Source organism: Lynx rufus, unplaced genomic scaffold (assembly GCF_022079265.1).
Source record: "Lynx rufus isolate CCGP_SWC_20201006 ecotype Redwood Valley unplaced genomic scaffold, mLynRuf1.p SCAF_13, whole genome shotgun sequence".
Lineage (NCBI taxonomy): Eukaryota > Metazoa > Chordata > Mammalia > Carnivora > Felidae > Lynx > Lynx rufus.
The window spans coordinates 9309939-9329663 of NW_025814827.1; the positions used below are offsets into that span (position 1 = coordinate 9309939).

A 19725-nucleotide genomic window follows, 5' to 3' on the forward strand; every position below is an offset into this window, starting at 1 on the left:
AATCTACCGGCGGGAGTGGTTTTATACTATGCTCCTACCACCTCCATTTCCCAGGGACTGGCCTTTTTTACTGTTTTTTTTTAAAAATTGAAGTGTAGGGGCACCTGGGTGGCTCAGTCGGTTAAGTGGCCGACTTCGGCTCAGGCCATGATCTCGCGGTCTGTGAGTTCGAGCCCCGCGTCAGGCTCTGTGCTGACAGCTCAGAGCCTGGAGCCTGTTTCAGATTCTGTGTCTCCCTCTCTCTGACCCTCCCCCATTCATGCTCTGTCTCTCTCTGTCTCAAAAATAAATAAACGTTAAAAAAAATTAAAAAAAAATTGAAGTGTAGTTGGTATACAATACTATATTAGTTTCAGGTGTACAAGATAGTGATTTGACTTTTATACACATGACTCAGTGCTCACTGTGATAAGCCTAGTTACCGTCTGTCACCAGACAAAGTTATTATAACATTACTGACGCGTTCCCTAATCTGTACTTTACATCCCTGTGATTCATTTACTGACCCTTTTCCTTTTATTTCCAGTGACCCTGTGTTCTGGCTGATGTTCCCAATATTTAAACCCTGTATTCCAAAACTTTTCTTCCATACACCTAGCTTAGAACCTCACCCTCATCTCCTTAAGGCTAAACAGGATTTTCCACACTCTTATTTGGAGTTGATTTACAGTTGTGGGGCCATCCTTGGTGCACCATTGTCATCTTATCTCTCTTTTTTTGGCTTCCAGTCCCCTTTGCTTTTACCATGGTGAGTTATGGGGGCCCAGATGGAACCAGAGAGCAAGAATCTGAGATAGATGCTGCCATCCCAGTTTTCTGCCTGCCTCGTCTATTGCAGGACATGTGTATATATAAGGTCATGTATGTGAAAGTGTAAGCTATTACATCCTATACAGATTTGTAGTTATCATTATTCATATATTGCTTCTGATTACACATATAATAATTTTTACTTTTTAAAAGAGAGAGAGAGAGAGAAAATCCCAAGCAGGCTCCACATTGCCAGCACAGAGCCTGACATGGGGCTTGATCTCAAGAACTGTGAGACCATGACCTGAGCTGAAATTAAGAGTCGGACTCTTAATAGACTGAGCCACCCAGGCACCCCAATAATGCCTACTTTTGAAAATGCAAATGCAGAAAGCACAAAGAACAAAACAGAAATCACTCTGTATTAGTTTTCTATGGCTGCTGTAATGAGTTGCTATAAACTTAGTCACTTAATGGGTCAGAAGTCACAAGTCTCACTGGGCTAAAATCAGTGTCAGCAGCACTTTATTCCTCCCGGGGCTACTGGGGGGGCATCTGTTTCCTTGCTTTTTCTGTCTTCTAGAGGCTGTCTGCATTCCCTGGCTCACTGTCGCTTCCTGTTTTCAAAGCCAGCAGAACCCTTGTGATTATATGGGCTACCTGCATAATCCAGGCTTATCTTCCCTTCTGAAGATCCTTAAATTAATCGAATAGCTGTGTTGCTGCATATGGGAACACTCACAGACTTCAAGGCTTAGGACATATTTGGGGGCCGTTACTCTGCCTGCCACACCCTCAATCCTCCAATCCAGAAATGATGACTTGAAACTTCTTAGTGTATTTTTTTAGGTTCTTTTTGCTCTGCATATATATGGGTTTTTTTTCTTTTTATAAAATGGTTAGCATGTTACATATGTTGTTTTGTAATCTGCATTTTACCCTTCCAACTATTCTATGAAGTTTCATTTTACTATTTTCATAGCATTCAATTCTATTGCTCTGTCATAATTTGCCTAACAAATTCTCTATTATTGGAATTTAGGTTATTTGAAAATTTTTACTATCCTTAATAATGTTCTGATTGACATATGCATACATAAACCTTTATGATTATCTCCTTGTGATATTTCTAAAAAGTAGATTACTCTTCTTAATATTAATTTTGAATATAAAAATAAGTACTATGAAAATATTGAAATACATAATTTTTGCATGGGAAGGTTTCTCAGAAGTCAGATAAGCTAACTTACTTCATAGCTGAGAAAACCGAGGATAAGAGAAAGAAAGCTATAAGCTCAAAGTAAAATACTAATTAAAAAAAAAAGAGCTATATTCAACTATTTGAAACTTGAGGATGACAAAGAACATTACAAATAAAACACAAATGACAACATTCGGTGTCCAAGTACAGGAGGGGCAGGAATGGGCACAGATGTGGTAGGTGAAGAAGACAGCAGGGTTGGTTGGAAGGCTGGTACACTGAACAAATAAATTGATTGAGCAAATAAGTACATATATTGAGGATAAAGAGACTCTGGTTTCTCACTGTTGGAGAAGGTATTTATATTTAAGTATGGAAAAGGGGAAGTCTAGAAAGAATCCTGAAGTGTTAGATTAGCAGGAACACATGGTTTTAAAATATATACACTGATGGGGCGCCTGGGTGGCTCAGTTGGTTAAGTGTCCGACTTTGGCTCAGATCATGATCTCACAGTTTGTGGGTTTGAGCCCCATATCAGGCTCTGTGCTGACAGCTCAGAGCCTGGAGCTTGCTTCGGATTCTGTGTCTCCCTCTCTCTTTGCCCCTCCCCTGCTCAAACTCTGTCTCTCTCTCTCTCAAAAATAAGTGAACGTTAAAATAAATGAACATTAATATTTTTAAATAAAATATATACAATGATAGATATAGGAATAGTTATAGATGCATTCGTGTGTGTGTGTGTGTTACATATATAATACATATACTTCCAAGCTCTGTCCACTGAGAGAGACCAGAAGCATGGGACACTGCAGTAGCAATGAAAGCACGAAGAGCCCAGATCTTAATACTGTCTTCCACTAAAAGGATCCAAGGCTCTTGGGTTGATCCTAGGTCTGGAACAGGGAAATGTAAGAGGAACCTAGAATGTCCCTTTGTGCTAGAAAGTTAGACAGTGCTCAAAGAATCATGGGCACATGTCAAAAGGACACAAGAGCCACTCTGAAGTTCTGCCAGGAGTGAAATCTGGGACAATTTGAGCATCAAAATGAGGAAAACATCAAAATGCAATTGACTGAAGAAAACAGAAACTCACAAATTCCAACTAGTATGTATATATATATATACATATATATGTATATATGTATATATATATATGTGTATATATATGTGTGTATATATATATATATATATGAATGAAAGATGCAGAAGGAAAAATTACTGTAGTAGATTGCCAACTAATAAATATAGAAAGCATGACAGAAATAGAAAATTACCACTCTCGCCATGATTGTGGGCTCAGGAGAAAGTTAGCAATGGTTTTTGAGTTTCGTGGGTGGAAATTTGATGATGTATAAAATATTGCTGAAGTCTTGGAACACGTTTCTATAAAATATGACTAATCAATGACAAAGGAAAAAATAATGATTTTATGGTGGAAGACAAGGCTGGAAAAAAAGAAGGGAAAGCCACAAATGACAATAAATATGAGAACATATTTATAACCTATAACAACCAAGAGGTAAGAATTGCTTATGTACAAAGAGCTTCTACAAATCAATGATCATATTATAGTCCAATTTAAGTGGGTAAAAGATATGATAAGGCAAGTAAGACAAAATATGTAAAGAGCCAACAAACATGAAAAAATGTGCATCATCACTAAAAATCAAAGAAATGCTGAGGGACGAGGTAACATTTTTCCCCCTGTTAGACTGGCAAAAATGAGGCATTGATAATATGTCAGTCTCTTCATTGGTACCACACAGCATGCCCACAGGAGAGAAATTAAGATGCTTCCTGGAGTGATGTTACTTGCAAAACGACTAGAGAGTATGTCAGTGATTTTGCCCCAAAATATGTTTATTTATATATATTATGTATAAAAATTTTATAAATTTATTTATAAAATTATATTTATTTCTGTGTTTATATTATTTATACTTTTATCATATATGTATATTTATATTTCATTATATATTGGTGTATATTATATTATTCTATTATATTACATACTGACCCACATACACAAGCACGCACAGAGCTAATATACTTCCCTTGCCCATGTAGAAACAGCCTTTGGTGTACTCACTGAGCACTTCCTCCAATGCTGTTCTGTTGAAAATCATAACACAAATGACCATATACTCAAGTATTAACAGGAAGAGACAATGAGGGGTCATAATGTGATCAAATCACAGAATCATCGGTTAATATTTACTTGTCCATCAACTGATGCCTGAATTCATTCTCTAAAAACCTTGGCCGCACATCTAGTGTCCTGCTGGAATTCCTCTGTTGTTCGTTCATTCTTTCAACACATACTGACTCAACACTTCCTTTGGGCCAGGGCAGAAACAGTGCTGAGAATTGAGTAGGGAGCAAAAACAGACATCATATATCTCTCCTCAAGGAGCTTACAGTCTACAGAGGGAGACAGCTGTAATCAGATAATCATATAAATAAGTTTAAAACTGTCACTAAGGCAACGTGATGGGAAGGAGAGGTACTTGGTGATGTGAGAACTCAAAACAGGGGAATTTGACTTTGTCAGGGAGGTCAGGGAAGGCTTCCCTAAGAAAGTATGGCTTCAGCTGAAATATTATGGATGGGAGGGGGGATTAACAAGGTGAAAACGAAGAGGTAAGAGCATTTCAGGCAGAGGGGCAGCACATGTAAAGGCCCTGTGGCAGGAGGTAGTATGATGAATAAGGGGGACTGAGAGAGGCCAGTGTGGTTAGAAGAGAGAAAAAAGAGGGAGTTAGGCGAGAAAAGGCTGGCAGGACACATGGGACCAGCCAAGTGAAGGGTGGGACCATAATCCCCAAAGCCTAGAAGGATAGTAAGCCCAGGGACAGGACCAGCTCTGTGTTTGAACATCCCTTTCACTGTCATGCAATTTTCCCCATACCAAACTTGAATGAGTAGAAATCACAAGTCAACAGTCCCCATAGTTCCATCCTCCTACCACCCGAGGGATCACAGATTTAGTCCTTCTTTCTCATGACAAATATTTGGGGAGGGAAGTGTCCCCTGCTTCCCTGCCACCCCGCTCTTTCACCAGAGGGCATTGCTTCTGTCCTCCATCCGCCCCAGGTAGGTTCATAGATGCCCTTCAGTTTGTCCTTTTCTCTCTCAATGTGCGAGCCTGAGAAAGGAAAGCGAAACCGATGGAGGGCCCAGGAAGGCAAATGGAAAATGATTATTGAGCAAGCTGAAAGCTGCCCAAAACATAAACTTTCACTTTGAAACCATCATCTGACTGAAACGGAGAATCATAAAACCAAGAATAATGCCTATAAAACAACTAAAGTACGTTTACAATGTTGAATGGCCAGAGGATATCAAGAGAGGGAGGGCAGAGACCATGTCACCCTGCAGACAGAGGTCTGGTCACCCAGCACTCACAGAGGAGGAACTAAACATTTTTCAAAATGAGTCTTGTGAAGTAGTAGTGGAAATAAACATTGTAATTGGGGGAGGGTGAGAAGAAAGCAAAAAAGGCTAAAGTTATTAGACTGTTCTACATCAGAGCCACACCCGTGCATATGAAGAATGTTACAGATGAAACATTGAATGTATAAAACCATGTCATAGAATAATAATAACACTATACAGTGTGTCATAGTCTATAGAAAGCTTAAAAACATGCAAAATGAAACAGTAATTTATGGGTTCCTCCATGTGCTGTCAGAGCGTTAAGATACAGAAAGGCCTCAGAGCCCCAAATGTAAGCCTCTGGGAGGACATGTAAGCCTCAAGGGGCCATGTCAGGAGCGTTGGCAAGGAATGCCAGGACTGGAGATGGGACTGGTACCACTTTATTTCTTAAGCTGAGTGGGGGCATGTGATGTTCATCATGTTATCATTAAGACCTTTGTATATTGATGACATATGGCCCAGTACATTTTTTTAGAAGAAAAAATTGACAACCTGAGTTGCTGGTGAACTACTGATAAGGAGAGGAATGGAAACAAGGACTCTGAACTCCTTTCTAGGTATTGACATTCTATTTAAGCACAAGTCTTAGACAAGTTCAATCCCTGGATGGCATAAGATAGACTCATGATAAGACGCTATTGGGCAGAATTGAGGCCCCATCGACAGAGCTAGGGGGGATGAGATGCAGTCATTGAAACTCCAGCTGTACCTGAACAAGAAGACCTTAGGCACAGACCCCATAAATGCTGAATTTACAGGGTCAGCTCACACAAGGGGCACTGAATCTGAGAAACTCCCCAATATTCCCTGTTGCTGTTGCTTAGGCACAGATGGTATGGAGTGTTTACGTATTTTAGTATTTCACGTGGCATCAACTTACCTGCTGTTCCATGGTGCTTGCATCGATAAATGTCACCAGGTCTATAGAAAAGTAACCAACCACATGTCTCATTTTACAAGCATTTCCAATTTTGAGGCACAAAGAACTGAGAACTTGGGGATCCACCGAGGTCTGAGGCATGGTGGTACCAGAATTGATGAAGGGGCCTTCTGCATGAATCTGGTCCCCCGTTGACAACACTCTGATTTCTCCATTGGGCTCTATCAGCATGTCGACTGTCAGGTTGGTGACACTTTCTGCAGGTGGATACGCTTCCACCACGCCTCCTGGTGGGAAAAACATGGAGTAGGTGAAAAGACATTCTCGTGTGGATTGTGTCCACTTAGCACAGGAGGAAAAAGCCCAGGCTTTGGCAGATGGACTGGGGCTCAGATCCTGCATCTGCCATGTCTTGTGAACTTTGGGCAAGAAGTTTCAATTCTCTGAACTTCCTTTTCCTCATCTACAAAATGGGCTTAATATAACCTACCTCACCAGATTGTTGTGAATCTTAGAGATACTGTATCTATAGTATTTAGCCCAGTCCTTGGCATAGACTAGGACTCAATGAATGTTAGTTTTCATTCACCATAAAGACACCATAAGATCATCAAGGCTTTGCCTATTGGTAACCTAACAACTATAGGCAAATACCTCAGGGGGAATTAACTGCCCATAGTCTGCAGTTTATACCTTGATGACAAGTGCTTTCTCTGTTTCAACGTCGCTGCTTTTTGAAGTTTTGATGCATTAGGATTTTTATCAGGAATGAGAGAACACTATTATGTCAAAGGATTCCTATGCAAAGCCAATTATAAAGCATTTTTTTTTAAAACAACATTATTTTTGAGAGAATGAGAAAGAGAGCATGAGCAGGGGACAGGCAGAGAGAGATGGAGACACAGAATCCGAAGCAAGCTGTCAGCACAGAGCCCGATGCAGGGCTTGAACTCATGAACCATGAGATCATGACCTGAGGCGAAGTTGGACACTTAATCAACTGAGTCACCCAGGCGCCCCAAGTATTTTTTTTTTTTAAAGATAGAGTCAGGAGATGCTGCCTTTCTTGAGGAAGGATCCTTACTAATAATGACAGCTTTATAATTTATCATACTTTACCTTTTGCTCTGAATAACAGAAACCACAGAGAGAAACCCGATGCTCAGCCACAGCAACAATATGAGCCCTGGCTAAGTTTGTGAGTTAGTTTAGCGGCATCCACAAAACTTACATGGCCGTGATATTTTGTTTTTAGGCCTAACATAAGTCTTACATACATACATACATAAATATATCTTTCATAGAAAAAAATTAGTATTATTTATAAAGAATAAGATAGCATAATTTAAAATTTTTTAAATGTTTATTTTTGAGAGAGAGAAAGAGAGTGAGAGAGTGTGAGTGGGGAAGGGACATAGAGAGAGGGAGACACAGAATCTGAAGCAGGCCCCAGGCTCTGAGCTGTCAGCACAGAGCCCAATGCGGGGCTCAAACCCACTAGCTGTGAGATCATGACCTGAGCTGAAGGAAGTCAGACGCTTAACCAACTGAGCCACCCAGGTGCCCCCTCCCCCCTTTTTTAAGATAGCATAATTTAAAAGTAAAAACAACTAAGCGTTCTCTGGACAGGGCAGCCTCTGGATCCCAAGAGCATTAAAGTAAACTTGGTGCGTATTTCGCAAGTTTGCTAGGAGGTGACCTCTGCCCGCAGGCTTTGAACAGCATATGTGGTTAAATCCCGAGATTTTAGCATTTCTCAAATGCAGACATCTGTTACTTTATATAAAAGGCACTTTCCTTAAATGTCTGTAAGTTTGTTTGGAGCTGGCCCTAAAGAAAGCTGAGTTTTGGAAGGAAAACATTTATCTATTTAGTTAGTATGAGATGTGCTTTTCTCTAAATGGGACCTACTAGTGTGTGCTGTACCTAAATACGAGTTGTTGGGGGAATTAGCAAGGTAAGTGCAACAAAAGAACAACAAAATCCACAAAAACAAACAAAAACACTGACTGAGTCTCTCTGATTGAGTTAACTTTGTGGCTTTATCTGTCACCTATATTTTGAAAGCAAGTGCTTCAGTGCAAACACATTATCCTTTATACTTACAAGATTACTTTAGTTTTTTTTACTCCAAAGAAGCTCATTTGTACCTTCTTCTCAGCATTATGACCAGAGTCTTTTCACTGTTAACTGTTTTCCTTTCAAAGCAATTAATTCCTCTTTTTAAAAAATATATTGCCTTTGATGATAATCCTGTGACAATGTAGACGTTGAATCTGTGGCACATTTTGTGACCAGAAGCACACTTGAGAGAGCAGAAATGAAATGAAACAGGCAATAATGGAAGGTGGTAAGAGATGTGGCCTTAGAATCAAGAAGCCTGGGGGGGGGGGCGGGGGGCGGCCCACTTTAGTCAGTAAACATTTATGCAGGCCTGCTGTGTGCACTGGGTTCAGAGCCAGTTAGAGATTTGGAAACACATGGCATACTAGAACTGGATTTTTGAGACGTGCTAAAATTGTAGGCTCTACCTGTGTTTCCCACTCACCACATATTTGCTGTGTGACTTCCTAGCTTTGAGGCTGTTTCTCATCTATAAAATTAGCTTAATAAAGTTTGTTCTGGGGCGCCTGGGTGGCGCAGTCGGTTAAGCGTCCGACTTCAGCCAGGTCACGATCTCGCGGTCCGGGAGTTCGAGCCCCGCGTCAGGCTCTGGGCTGATGGCTCAGAGCCTGGAGCCTGTTTCCGATTCTGTGTCTCCCTCTCTCTCTGCCCCTCCCCCGTTCATGCTCTGTCTCTCTCTGTCCCAAAAATAAATAAACGTCGAAAAAAAAAATTTTTAAAGTTTGTTCTGCTTCCCATAAATGGGCACTGTGTTTACAACGTTGCTGGAAGAAAGGATGGAGATGAATAGGAAGTTGAGGACAGCCTGAGCTTGTGGTTATACAGCTCAGGTGAGGCAGTGGCTGGGAAAACCCTTTCTAAGCTACAAAGCTCCCATGAAAAGAGATAGATCAGAGGAGGGTTTGCAGGCTGACCTTGGAAGATTTGGAAACTTCCTAAGTCCTATCCTGGATGGACCTGGAGATCCTCATGGTCCTCCCCTCCTTACTTAAAAAGAATCCCTTATTCTTGTCTATTTTTGTTGTAGGGACCTTGTTCTTTCCCATTTATGCATATGGGGTTAACTCTTTCCTTTTTACTCTTCTGTTGGTGGGTGCATGTGGAAATTGGTAGAATCACAGAAGTTTAGATCTGAGAGGACACTGGAGAGCGTGTGTCATCTCCCCTCTCCCCGCACCCGTGAAGAACCCCCTTTTCAGCATGCTTGTCAGACGGCTGACCATCCGACCCCTTGCTTAAATAATTCATGAAGAGAGCATTCACTACTCCCTCCCAGTCCACACTGCCTGCCCAATGTATTCCAACAGGCCACACGTCTGTCTTTTCTGGTGCTCTCTCATTCACTGAGCTAGAACGTGTTCCTTGATAAATGTACCCGCTGGATCCCGCCAAGACACCTGGAACAACACAGTGGTAGCCGCTTACTGGCTCTGCCATGTATTCACAGAGTGATTTGGAGCAACTTACTTATTAATCTTTTGTACCTCAGTTTCCCCTTCTAGAAAACAAGGGTGATAATGTACCCACCTCGTAGGATTGTTAGGGGGATTTAATATGCATATGACTAGAATAGCATCTGGCACATAATAAGCACTCTCTGGCCCTCGTTATCTTATTTCCGCTGTGCAATATCACCGTTGTGCTGGTGCTGCTGCTATCCGACCTCACATTATTATATGATTATATATTAATGTTAATATAAAAAGTTTTATTATCACCTGACAGTAGAGATTAGAGTGTTAAATATATCTTCTGTGGCCTGTTATCCTAGCCTTCTTGCATCATTCATGTGGGTAAGCAGGTAAGAATGTCTGCCTTACACTGTAATCTGTTAAGAGTGGGGGGCATTACATGGGCGTGTGGCCACTCCCATAGGGACCTCTGCAACTGCGGACAAGCATCATTCAGTCCATTCATCTCCCTATCCACAGACTTCCTGGTGTCCTTAGAGAATAAGGATGAATTAGGAGGAGGAGGAAAGGACACTGGAGGATACTTATTTAGAAATAGTGCCTTCAGAACTGCAGGGGGGGACCATTTCTTCCCTCCCACAAAAAGGAAGGGGAAACTAACACTTAAAGTCCCATCTTGAGTCAGGCTGCACGGTAAAGATGTTCACATCTGTATTCCATTGAACCCTCCAAGCAACCCCATGAGGTAGGTAGGGGAGAAAACTGAGCCTCCGGGGGTTTTAGAACCTTGCTCAAGGTCATGGATGAGATCCATAAGCAGGTCATCCAACTCCAAAGCCCACCTGTCAGGGGAAGTCTGAGGTGCAAAAACAGGGCCGAATCTTGAGCTACGCCTGCCACACTTGGTGTGCTCAGCTCCTATTTATGTAAGAGGCTGAGTGCACAATAAATATTTAGGCAAAGTTTATAAGAAAAAAAAAAAAAGTCTGCTTGTAGGAGCACTTAACCTAAACCGGTACAAGAGATGCGAGGGGGGCGCCTGGGTGGCGCAGTCGGTTAAGCGTCCGACTTCAGCCAGGTCACGATCTTGCGGTCCGTGAGTTCGAGCCCCGCGTCAGGCTCTGGGCTGACGGCTCGGAGCCTGGAGCCTGTTTCCGATTCTGTGTCTCCCTCTCTCTCTGCCCCTCCCCCGTTCATGCTCTGTCTCTCTCTGTCCCAAAAATAAATAAACACTGAAGAAAAAAAAAAAAAAAAAAAATTTAAAAAAAAAAAAAAAAAAAACAAGAGATGCGAGGTATTTAAATTGGTGCGAGGTTGACCCAAAACTAGAATTCAAGGTTGTGTAGACCAGTCCTCAATAGAAACTTTACAGTCTTATTTACCTTGACTGAGAAATGTTTGGAGGAATTTCCTCCACGTCGGGAACCGTTTCTCATTGACTGGCTGTGCGTGCTGTGCTAAAATGCCCGCCAGCTCCTCGGAGATCTTCACCAAAGCTGGCTCCTGCAGAAACAAATTAAATAGAACCACAAGCAATTTTACTACAGAAATGAAAACTGCTTGTGGAGTGATTAAAAACCAGGCCTCCAACAGGCAAAAAAATGTGGTTACTGTTTACCCAGAGTCAGAAAGCCATTTTGAAATTTTTCTCTATTTTTCCAGCCATTTCCGTTTTCGCATTTCAAAGTGATTTGGCCCCTAAATATTGCTGCTAATTCTGCCTGTTGTGTCCAAAGGGCGGCCTTGTGTCCAGACATCAGGAAATCCGGCCGCAGACGCACTGTAGGCTGCCCAGCTAGCTGAGTGTCCTTGGCCAATGTGCCACTTCACTATGGGCCTCAGTTTCCCTTTATGTGAATGGGGGGGTTAATGACCTAGTCCCTAGGATCCTTCAGACCCGAATGTTTGTTGTTCTGTTACCCTAATAGGACCGGCCCTGGGAGAAATTATGGAGTTGGCAGGGTCTTTCTTTGGCACCTCTATCTCTTTAAGCTGTGCTCTTTCCCCCTTGTTGGGAGGCCTCCACATCCCACAGCCGTGGGAGCAAAGCCTTAAACTTAGGGCTGATACTGTAGAGGTGGGATTTTAGATGGGAGCAGGTTGTAAGAGTGAGGTGGGGAGGGGTGCTGGGATTCCCCACAAGGTCAAAGCCTCATCTGACTAGACACGAGATGGGCCCCCTACCATCATCAAACAGCCCGAACCACAGAGCCTCCTGTCAAAATGAAAACAGGTGGAAATTCCTTAAAGAATAAGATGCCTGCCTTTTTGATATAAAGAGCCTCAGGTTGCCAGGACCATTTTTTTTTTCTGGATAGTCTGGGACTATCTAACAATTTTCAAATAGAACCCCACCTCTTCAGACTTCATTTCTGGCCGAAATTGAGCAGGGCACTAGATATAAAGCCATTTGATGGGCATTATTCATATTCAAAATATGGGACACTGACAAGAAAAACTTGGGCTTGCTTTGGGTTGCTGGGGACCTTCTAGATATATGTATGAGTGCTCAGTAGTTTGAAAGAATAAGAAAAGAATCTGCTGTTTTGGTGAGCGGCGTCGAGAGGAATCTTAGAAATAACCTGTATACTCGTTTATTTCCAATTTCCCTGACATTAAAAAGTGATTGTCCTGCCCACCACCCCCTTTCACCCCCACCAGCTCCTTGGGATATCTGTTTCATTCTGGGTCCAGTGCCCTCTAAAAATCTATAATAGAAGATAAATATCTAAGAATATACTCTAGACGGGTACAAATAATCTGAATAATTTCTGAAATATCCAGGAAATCCTGGTGGGAGAGTTCCATTAGTTAGTTTAGTAAGTGCTGGACACACAAAACAAAAATGCCTTGAGAAAGGGAGAGTGCCTGGCCTGTGCTCGTTCAGGATGAATCACTGTGCAGCAGCTGGAGGTCTGTTCAAAAGGGTTGGGGAAGCTGGCTGAGGCCTGGAACCTTTGCCTGGGAGGTGGAAGCAGGGAAACCGTTGTCAAATTGTTGCCTCCCACATCCTGCACAGTGTACGCATTTCTTCTGCTCTTTCCTGGACATCACCTCGGGTCTCCAAAGCCCTGCATCTAAATCATAAACAAGCATACACAGTGTGCAGTTCCAATAACTTGGCCTTCTGCCTTGCTCCTTGGAACACCATCCTCCAAACCCACCTTTATTTTTTGTTTTATACTTGTTTCAGTTAAAAGCATTCTACTGTATCGAAGAAGACCAATTGTCTGTGATTCATGAGGTGCCCCAAAGCTGGGACACTGAAGCAGGGCTGTCGATTCCCACCCTGCTCGGGGTCAAGGAGGGAAGTTTTGCAGGCCAGGCTGTCCCCCGGGACAGTAGAGACTTCTTTCTATGCTGCCATGATTAAAGGGCTTTTCCTGCCCTGCTTCTGAAAAGCATTAAACCATCTACCCAGTGATCTGCTGTGTGGCCATTCACATCAAGTCAGTCTAAAGAGAAATAATTCATCCATTCATTCACTCATGCATATATCAATAAACTACAGGTATGAGGAGTATCAAAATGATGGGACAGACAGTATAATGGTGCCCATCCGGGACTAGGGGTCGGGGGAATGGGGAGCTGGTGTTGTGTGGCTACAGAGATCCGGTTTTACGTGATGAAAGGAGTTAGGGAGATGGATGGTGGTGATGGCTGCTCAGTGTTGTGGACATGTTTACCACCACTAGACTGTTCACTTAAATATGGTTAAGACAGGGGCTCCTGGGTGGCTCAGTCAGTTAAGCATCCAACTTTGGCTCAGGTCATCATGATCTCACGGTTCATGAGTCTGAGCCCTGTGTTGGGCTCTGTGCTGACAGCTCCAAGCCTGGAGCCTGCTTTGGATTCTGTGTCTCCCTCTCTCTGCCCCTCCTCCACTTGCACTCTGTTTGTCTCTCTCTCAAAATATAAAATAAACATTAAAAAATTTTGTTTTTAATTAAAAGAACGGTTTAGACAGTACATTTTATGTTATATGCATTTACCACAATAAAAGTAATTGGGGGAAAAATGACAAAGTGTCAGGCCTTCCTGGTAGGTAGCTGAACTGGGGGAAAAGAGTTTGTGTGTTTTAGGGGAGAGGTGGAGATGGAGAGGAGGCGGTGAAGGAACAGGTGGAAGCCTTGCTACCTAAATCTTGAAACTAGATCTCCATCAACTTGAGGATCAAGTTGAAACTCCCCAGACAATGCATGAAGAGGGGCCTCTGTGACTGAGCCTGTGATTCCTCATGTAGCCTCAGGTCTCCCTTCTCCAGCTCCCAGCCTCGCCCCACACTCCGCTGGCTCAGCCTCTTTCCTCAGCCTGCCTTCCTTCACTTCCTCCCCTGGCCGACTCCTCGTCCTGAGTTAGTTCTGGTCACACCTCTTTCTGGAAGCCTTCTCTATCACTAGTTGGGTATCCTTTCTCTGTGCTCTCCAGCTCCATGGGGGCTCCCTCACAGTGTGGCCAGTGGCTTCGAGCTCATTTGCCCCAGTGCTCTGCACAGGGAACCCTAAATGTGGAATGAATCATGGCAGTGGTAAACACGGACCCGGCCCCGAACAGCTGAAGTTACAGAATAGGGGAAAATGTGGAACCTCTCCACAGGCTCCCTCCTTGCTGCCCAGGAACCACCTGGGGGGATGACCACTTAAGAACCACCAATTCTTCCTGGGTGGATTTTATGGGATTCCCTGCCTCTGAGGGGCATCGGGAAGACAAATGAGGTGACATTTACGAAGCGCCACCTCAGATGCAACATGCTATGTGAGGGCCAGTAATTAACTTGTAAGGCTGTGGCCTGTGTGAGGCATCTGGACACCGTGCCAAGCTGCCGCCACTGCCTCTGCTCACACAGCCAGCCATTCTGCCCGCGCGGCAGCATTTCTGCTGTGCACAAAGCCACAGCAAGGGGGTAAATTTCCTAGAGGAAAGTCTGCTGCAGGAATCTGGAGGATGAATCATGTCCCGTCAAGAGAAGTACACAGCTGAAGGCACTGGTGGGGTGATGTTCACTAGGGGACAGTGAGGCACATGGAGGCAGCCGGGGGCCATGATTATTTCTCTAAGAAAACGGTATGGGTTGGAATAATGGGGTGAGGGTATTAACTATTCCATTCATTTATCTTGAAAGCCTCTGATGGGAAATATGAGGATCATACTAAGAATGGCCTTAGTATTGGGGCGCCTGGGTGGCGCAGTCGGTTAAGCGTCCGACTTCAGCCAGGTCACGATCTCGCGGTCCGTGGGTTCGAGCCCCGCGTCGGGCTCTGGGCTGATGGCTCAGAGCCTGGAGCCTGTTTCTGATTCTGTGTCTCCCTCTCTCTCTGCCCCTCCCCTGTTCATGCTCTGTCTCTCTCTGTCCCAGAAATAAATAAAAACGTTGAAAAAAAAATTAAAAAAAAAAAAAAAGAATGGCCTTAGTACTAACAAAAAGAGAAGTGTCCCCCTCACCCCTACCAACCTGAACCAAATCATACAAACCCACCAAGACCTGTAGCTCCTAGATTCGAGAAAAGCCAGCAAACTGACGTTCCATATAAAAGCACCCCTGTTACTGGGTGATTTTTAACATGTGACTATAGACAGAAAACAGTGGAGGTTGTGGAAATGAATGCTAGTTTGCTTTCTTTGCCCCCTTCTCATCCTCCCAAATTGTGTGTGTGTGTGTGTGTGTGTGTGTGTGTGTGTACACATATGCAAAATGTCTGTTAGAGGCCAGCAACTGGGGGTGGGTGTCTTCTCTATCCTACAAAATCCTACAAGCTTCTGAAATGAGTACTTAGAAGGCTTCACCTCAGTAAGTCATATCAAGGTGGTAGACTACCCCAGTCTATTTGAGAGATCCCATGACCCACATGGAGTAGATCATTTAGAGCTAATGACTCTGGGGGTGTGGAAAGGAAAGTATGTATCTTGTGGGTGATAAGCAGATGTTAGAAAAATTCACTTTACTCTTTGGAAAAAAAAGTCAGAATTCCAGATTTTCCTTCCATCATGAGTGCACTGGGTCTGCCAACACACATTAGCTGTTGGCCTTTGTGGAGCTGATATAGCTCTAGAGCAATTCCCATCCAGGAGAAACTTCAGCCCCATCTTTGCCATTGCACAGGCTTGTCACCCTTTCTCCAACACCCACATTTACCCTCAGTGTGCATTGATAATCGTCAGGACCTTGGAAGGTTCCAGGATACCTGAGTAGCCTAGGGCACAGGGCCTCAATCTGCCAGACCAGTGCATCCTAGAGAATCTTGTCTATCAAGCATAGGCATTGCCTCTCAGCTCACTCTCTATTTCTATCAAGACAGTGTACATTTGAAGGAAGAGATATTTGACTGAAGGAAATTCATGATCTCTCCGGGGAAGCTGCTGGCATATCCAATTTAATACTGCCCTCAATGACTAAAGCTACTTCAAACTCTGGAGAGTTAACTTTCCCAGGTAAATTGTGTGTGTGTGTGTGTGTGTGTGTGTGTGTTTATTGGTGAGGGTGGGAAAGGAGAAAGAAGGAATACAAATTAGAATGTACTAAGTATCAATCCCACCAAAACTCATTTTATTTTAGAAGCTTCTTTGCTAGACCTGCAGTGGTAAATTAGGTAAAATAACTTCTTGGCTAATCACCTCCAATCTCTCACGTCTCACATTGTTTGTGGTGTTCAAAGGAGAAACCAAGGGACCTAGCTAGATTGTTCTTCCTTATAAAGATTTCTGATGTGGAATGGAGGGTGGTATAGGGTCAAAAGGGCAGAGCAATGACCTAAAAAACTAAGCAGGATTGTCAGTGTTGAGAGGGACCATATGGACCATCCTCGTGGTTAAATGAGTTAAATGCCTCATTCGCAGAAGAGGGGATGGGACTCTTGTGCTCATGTAGGCGCTCTCTGGCTGCCTCTGACTCTTGGGTGAGTCCCCTTCACCAGCCCTCCTGCCTCTTTCAGGGGTAAAGTGTGGGGCACTGTGAAAGATGCTCAGGATTTGAATTGGCTAGTGGCACAGAGATGGAGAGAAGGGAGGGATTCCAAATTTGAGGGTGAATTTAGAAAGGTTGCTTTGCTGGGCTCAGGATGCATTTTATCACTGTAGTCACCGTTTAGGTAAAATAATTGCTCTCACTTATTGAACGCTTACCATGTGGCAAGCCTGTGCCGGAGATTTTTTTTATATTTATTATCTCAAAGCCACTCTCTGAGTAGATATTATCATTCCCAGTTCCTGTCACACAGCCATGAAGTGGCACACTGGGATTCAAATCCAGTTGCTACCAGTACGCCGTAGTTCGATGGGATCTGTTTCTGAAACTGCCATCAGTGGGTATAAATGGTCAATCTGGGTCAGATGAGATCATCCACATGTGATGCTGAGTCTGTGCTGTCAGATTTATGAAAGAGTGGTCGAGTGGACATCTGTTGTTGGCTGCCCAGCATCTTTGTCCCCCTGTTCAGGGTCACGATGTCCCAAACTTCCTCTTAGGAACTGCCGCGATTGACAGTGACTCACCCTCAACTCCAGTTTTCTTTCCTCCTATTGTCTTGACCAAGGAGAAGCTCCAGGAGCCCCTGGCAGCCATCTTGGAGCACTGTGGACAGCCAGCCTTAGGGTGGAACAGACATTATGTGCCAGGAGGAGGGGTGGGGGGTAATGGCGTCCTTAGCGGTGTTGCGCTGCTGGATTAAGCCTTGTCCAAAGTCAGACTAATCCTTGGATTTTCAGTTGGCTGAGATAATCAAGCCATTTTGAGTCAGATTTTCTGTTAATTGAAGTTTAAACATTTTAAGCAGACACACGTGGGCGGGCCAAACCACGTACCCACAATCCGTGCTGGAAGCTTTAAGCCAGCAAACGTTCTGATCATCTGTGCGTTGGTTACTCTCATTCTGCAGTCGGTAGTGAAGTTTTCACTCATTTCTCTCCATTAAGATCATTAGGAGCAGTCCCTCTTTAGCGTGCAAAAATATGCTGAGAAGATGAAGAAAAAATGAAAACGTCTCCGGCAAGTCATAAACTACTTCCCACACCTACTTAAAGTTTAAGGACTGCTTTAATACTCCATGTTTAATTGTTAATTGAGAATTTAAAAATCAAAAATGCCAACTTTGCCTTCGATGAGATGGAAAATTATGCTGCTGTAGAAGGTAACATAATGTAAAACAGCCAACATTACCAAGGCACACAAATGTTTTTGGTATGTAAAATTGCTTTGTAAAATATTTGCTCCATCTGCTGAAAGCGGCAAAGACAATTTTCCCTTGATAGCTAATGGCCCATTTCGGCTGTGTGGCAAGTGATTCGCTGCGGTGGCGGCTCTCATTAAACAGAATGGTGAAAATACGGTATATAATTCCATACTTATGTAGCATTATCCACTCGCTGCTTCTCGAGGAGTCTGTCCCTCATTATCTAGGCCTCCACCTTGTACCAACATGCAGGCCTAGCAGTTGATTTGACTTGAGAAGCGTTTTGTCCAACTGAGGCACATATGCTGTGCCTCCATTCCAAAGCTCAGCACAACTGCTTCGCCCCCGACCAGAGACACTAGAGAGGTTCGTTCCCTTTCAACTTTGCAGCACTGAAACTGCTGTTTCTTTTCCCCCTCCTCACAGGGGGCCGTGGTTTTCTTTCTGGGCACACCCTGTCGCGCTGCATGCTGGGGGTTTCAATACATAAAGATTAAGCGTTTCTTGAAATTCTTAATTGAACTCCCGCACATACACAAAAGCAGGAAACGTGTCCCCCCAGGGCCAAAACTGCTGTCACGAAAGCCCCACAAACGCTGCCCTTGGTTGGTTCCTGGTGCACGTGGCAGTCTGTGATCTCTGTCTTCAAAGGAGTTGTTTACACTACACCCCGAATTCCTTCAACATCTGCTAGAGGAACAATTAAAAATAAATAATCCAGGGTGGTTTAAAAAAAGAAGAATATGTTCATGGTTTAGGAATAATATTGGAAAGTAGTTACAGCTGCAAGTGGCAGATTTTTTAAAAATATTTTTAATGTTGGAAAATGGGTTTGAAGGGAATTGTATGAACTATGAATGACATCAAATAAACACAGATGACAGTTTTAAAGATTATGCAGTCTTTTAAGGCAGAAACTAGGCCGTTTAAAAATCAACTGTAAGGTGGAAGTAGCCATAATTATTATTACTGGTAATATATTGGTAATAGGTCTCTTTCTTACCAGTTGGAGAAATATCGTCGGTTGAGAGAAAAGCTCTTTAACTGGCAACTGAAAACAGAAGAAAGCATGTGTGCCTTTTGGACTTTGATTTTTTTCATTCAAGTATAGAGGAGAGGAGTGAATTTGTGGAATGAAATGAGAGACCATCAAGAGAGTTTTTATTTTAATTTTATGCAAAAGGAGTGGGCAAGCATTTACTTCTTTTAATCAGAGAGCCCTACCTTCTTTGGTATTTCCACAAGTACAGATGTATATACTTGAGGCCGATAGGAAAGCTTTGTGCAATTTAGTATTGTTTTCTTTCTGCAGACCATGCTGGTGAAAATACCAGGGTAATAAATCAGTGAATTCCAAAAGTGAGGATTTTTGTTGGATTTGGTACAGTGACAGGAGAGTCCGAGTCTTCTCAAGGGCATCCCTCTCTCACCCAGGGGCACTGAGGACAGACGACCAGAAGCAAATGGCGCAGTCGTAGACAGAGAGTAAAACTCATTCTGAATCTGTTCCAAATACCCGTGCCTGCTCTGTGGTTTTCAGCAAAGCAGATATTTCCAAAAGAACTCCAAGGGGGACTTCCTGGATGTGAAAACACTAACCAATTCTCGTTTCTCTCATCTTTTGCTTTATTCCTTCCTTCCACGCTGTTATTGCGAAAAACTGGCAGTTAAATTCAATTGATTCAAAATATTCCGGATCCATATGGCCGCCAACCCTGGAGCTGAGGCGGCGATAGCGCCTCACTGCTGTTCTCA

The 19725-nt window shown here is 43.2% G+C and overlaps 1 protein-coding gene across 8 annotated transcripts in view; it reads right to left on the bottom strand.

Annotated features, from left to right (window-relative positions):
* IQCH (IQ motif containing H) overlaps positions 1–19725 on the bottom strand; it is a 212212-nt gene that overhangs the window by 45208 nt on the left and 147279 nt on the right. For all 8 annotated transcript variants that reach the window (XM_047074896.1, XM_047074895.1, XM_047074900.1 and 5 more), the window contains 2 exons: positions 11188–11308; positions 6270–6556 (listed from right to left, as the gene is read on the bottom strand). In XM_047074896.1, the coding sequence (XP_046930852.1) occupies positions 6270–6556; positions 11188–11308 (408 nt within the window). The remainder of the gene's footprint in view (positions 1–6269; positions 6557–11187; positions 11309–19725) is intronic.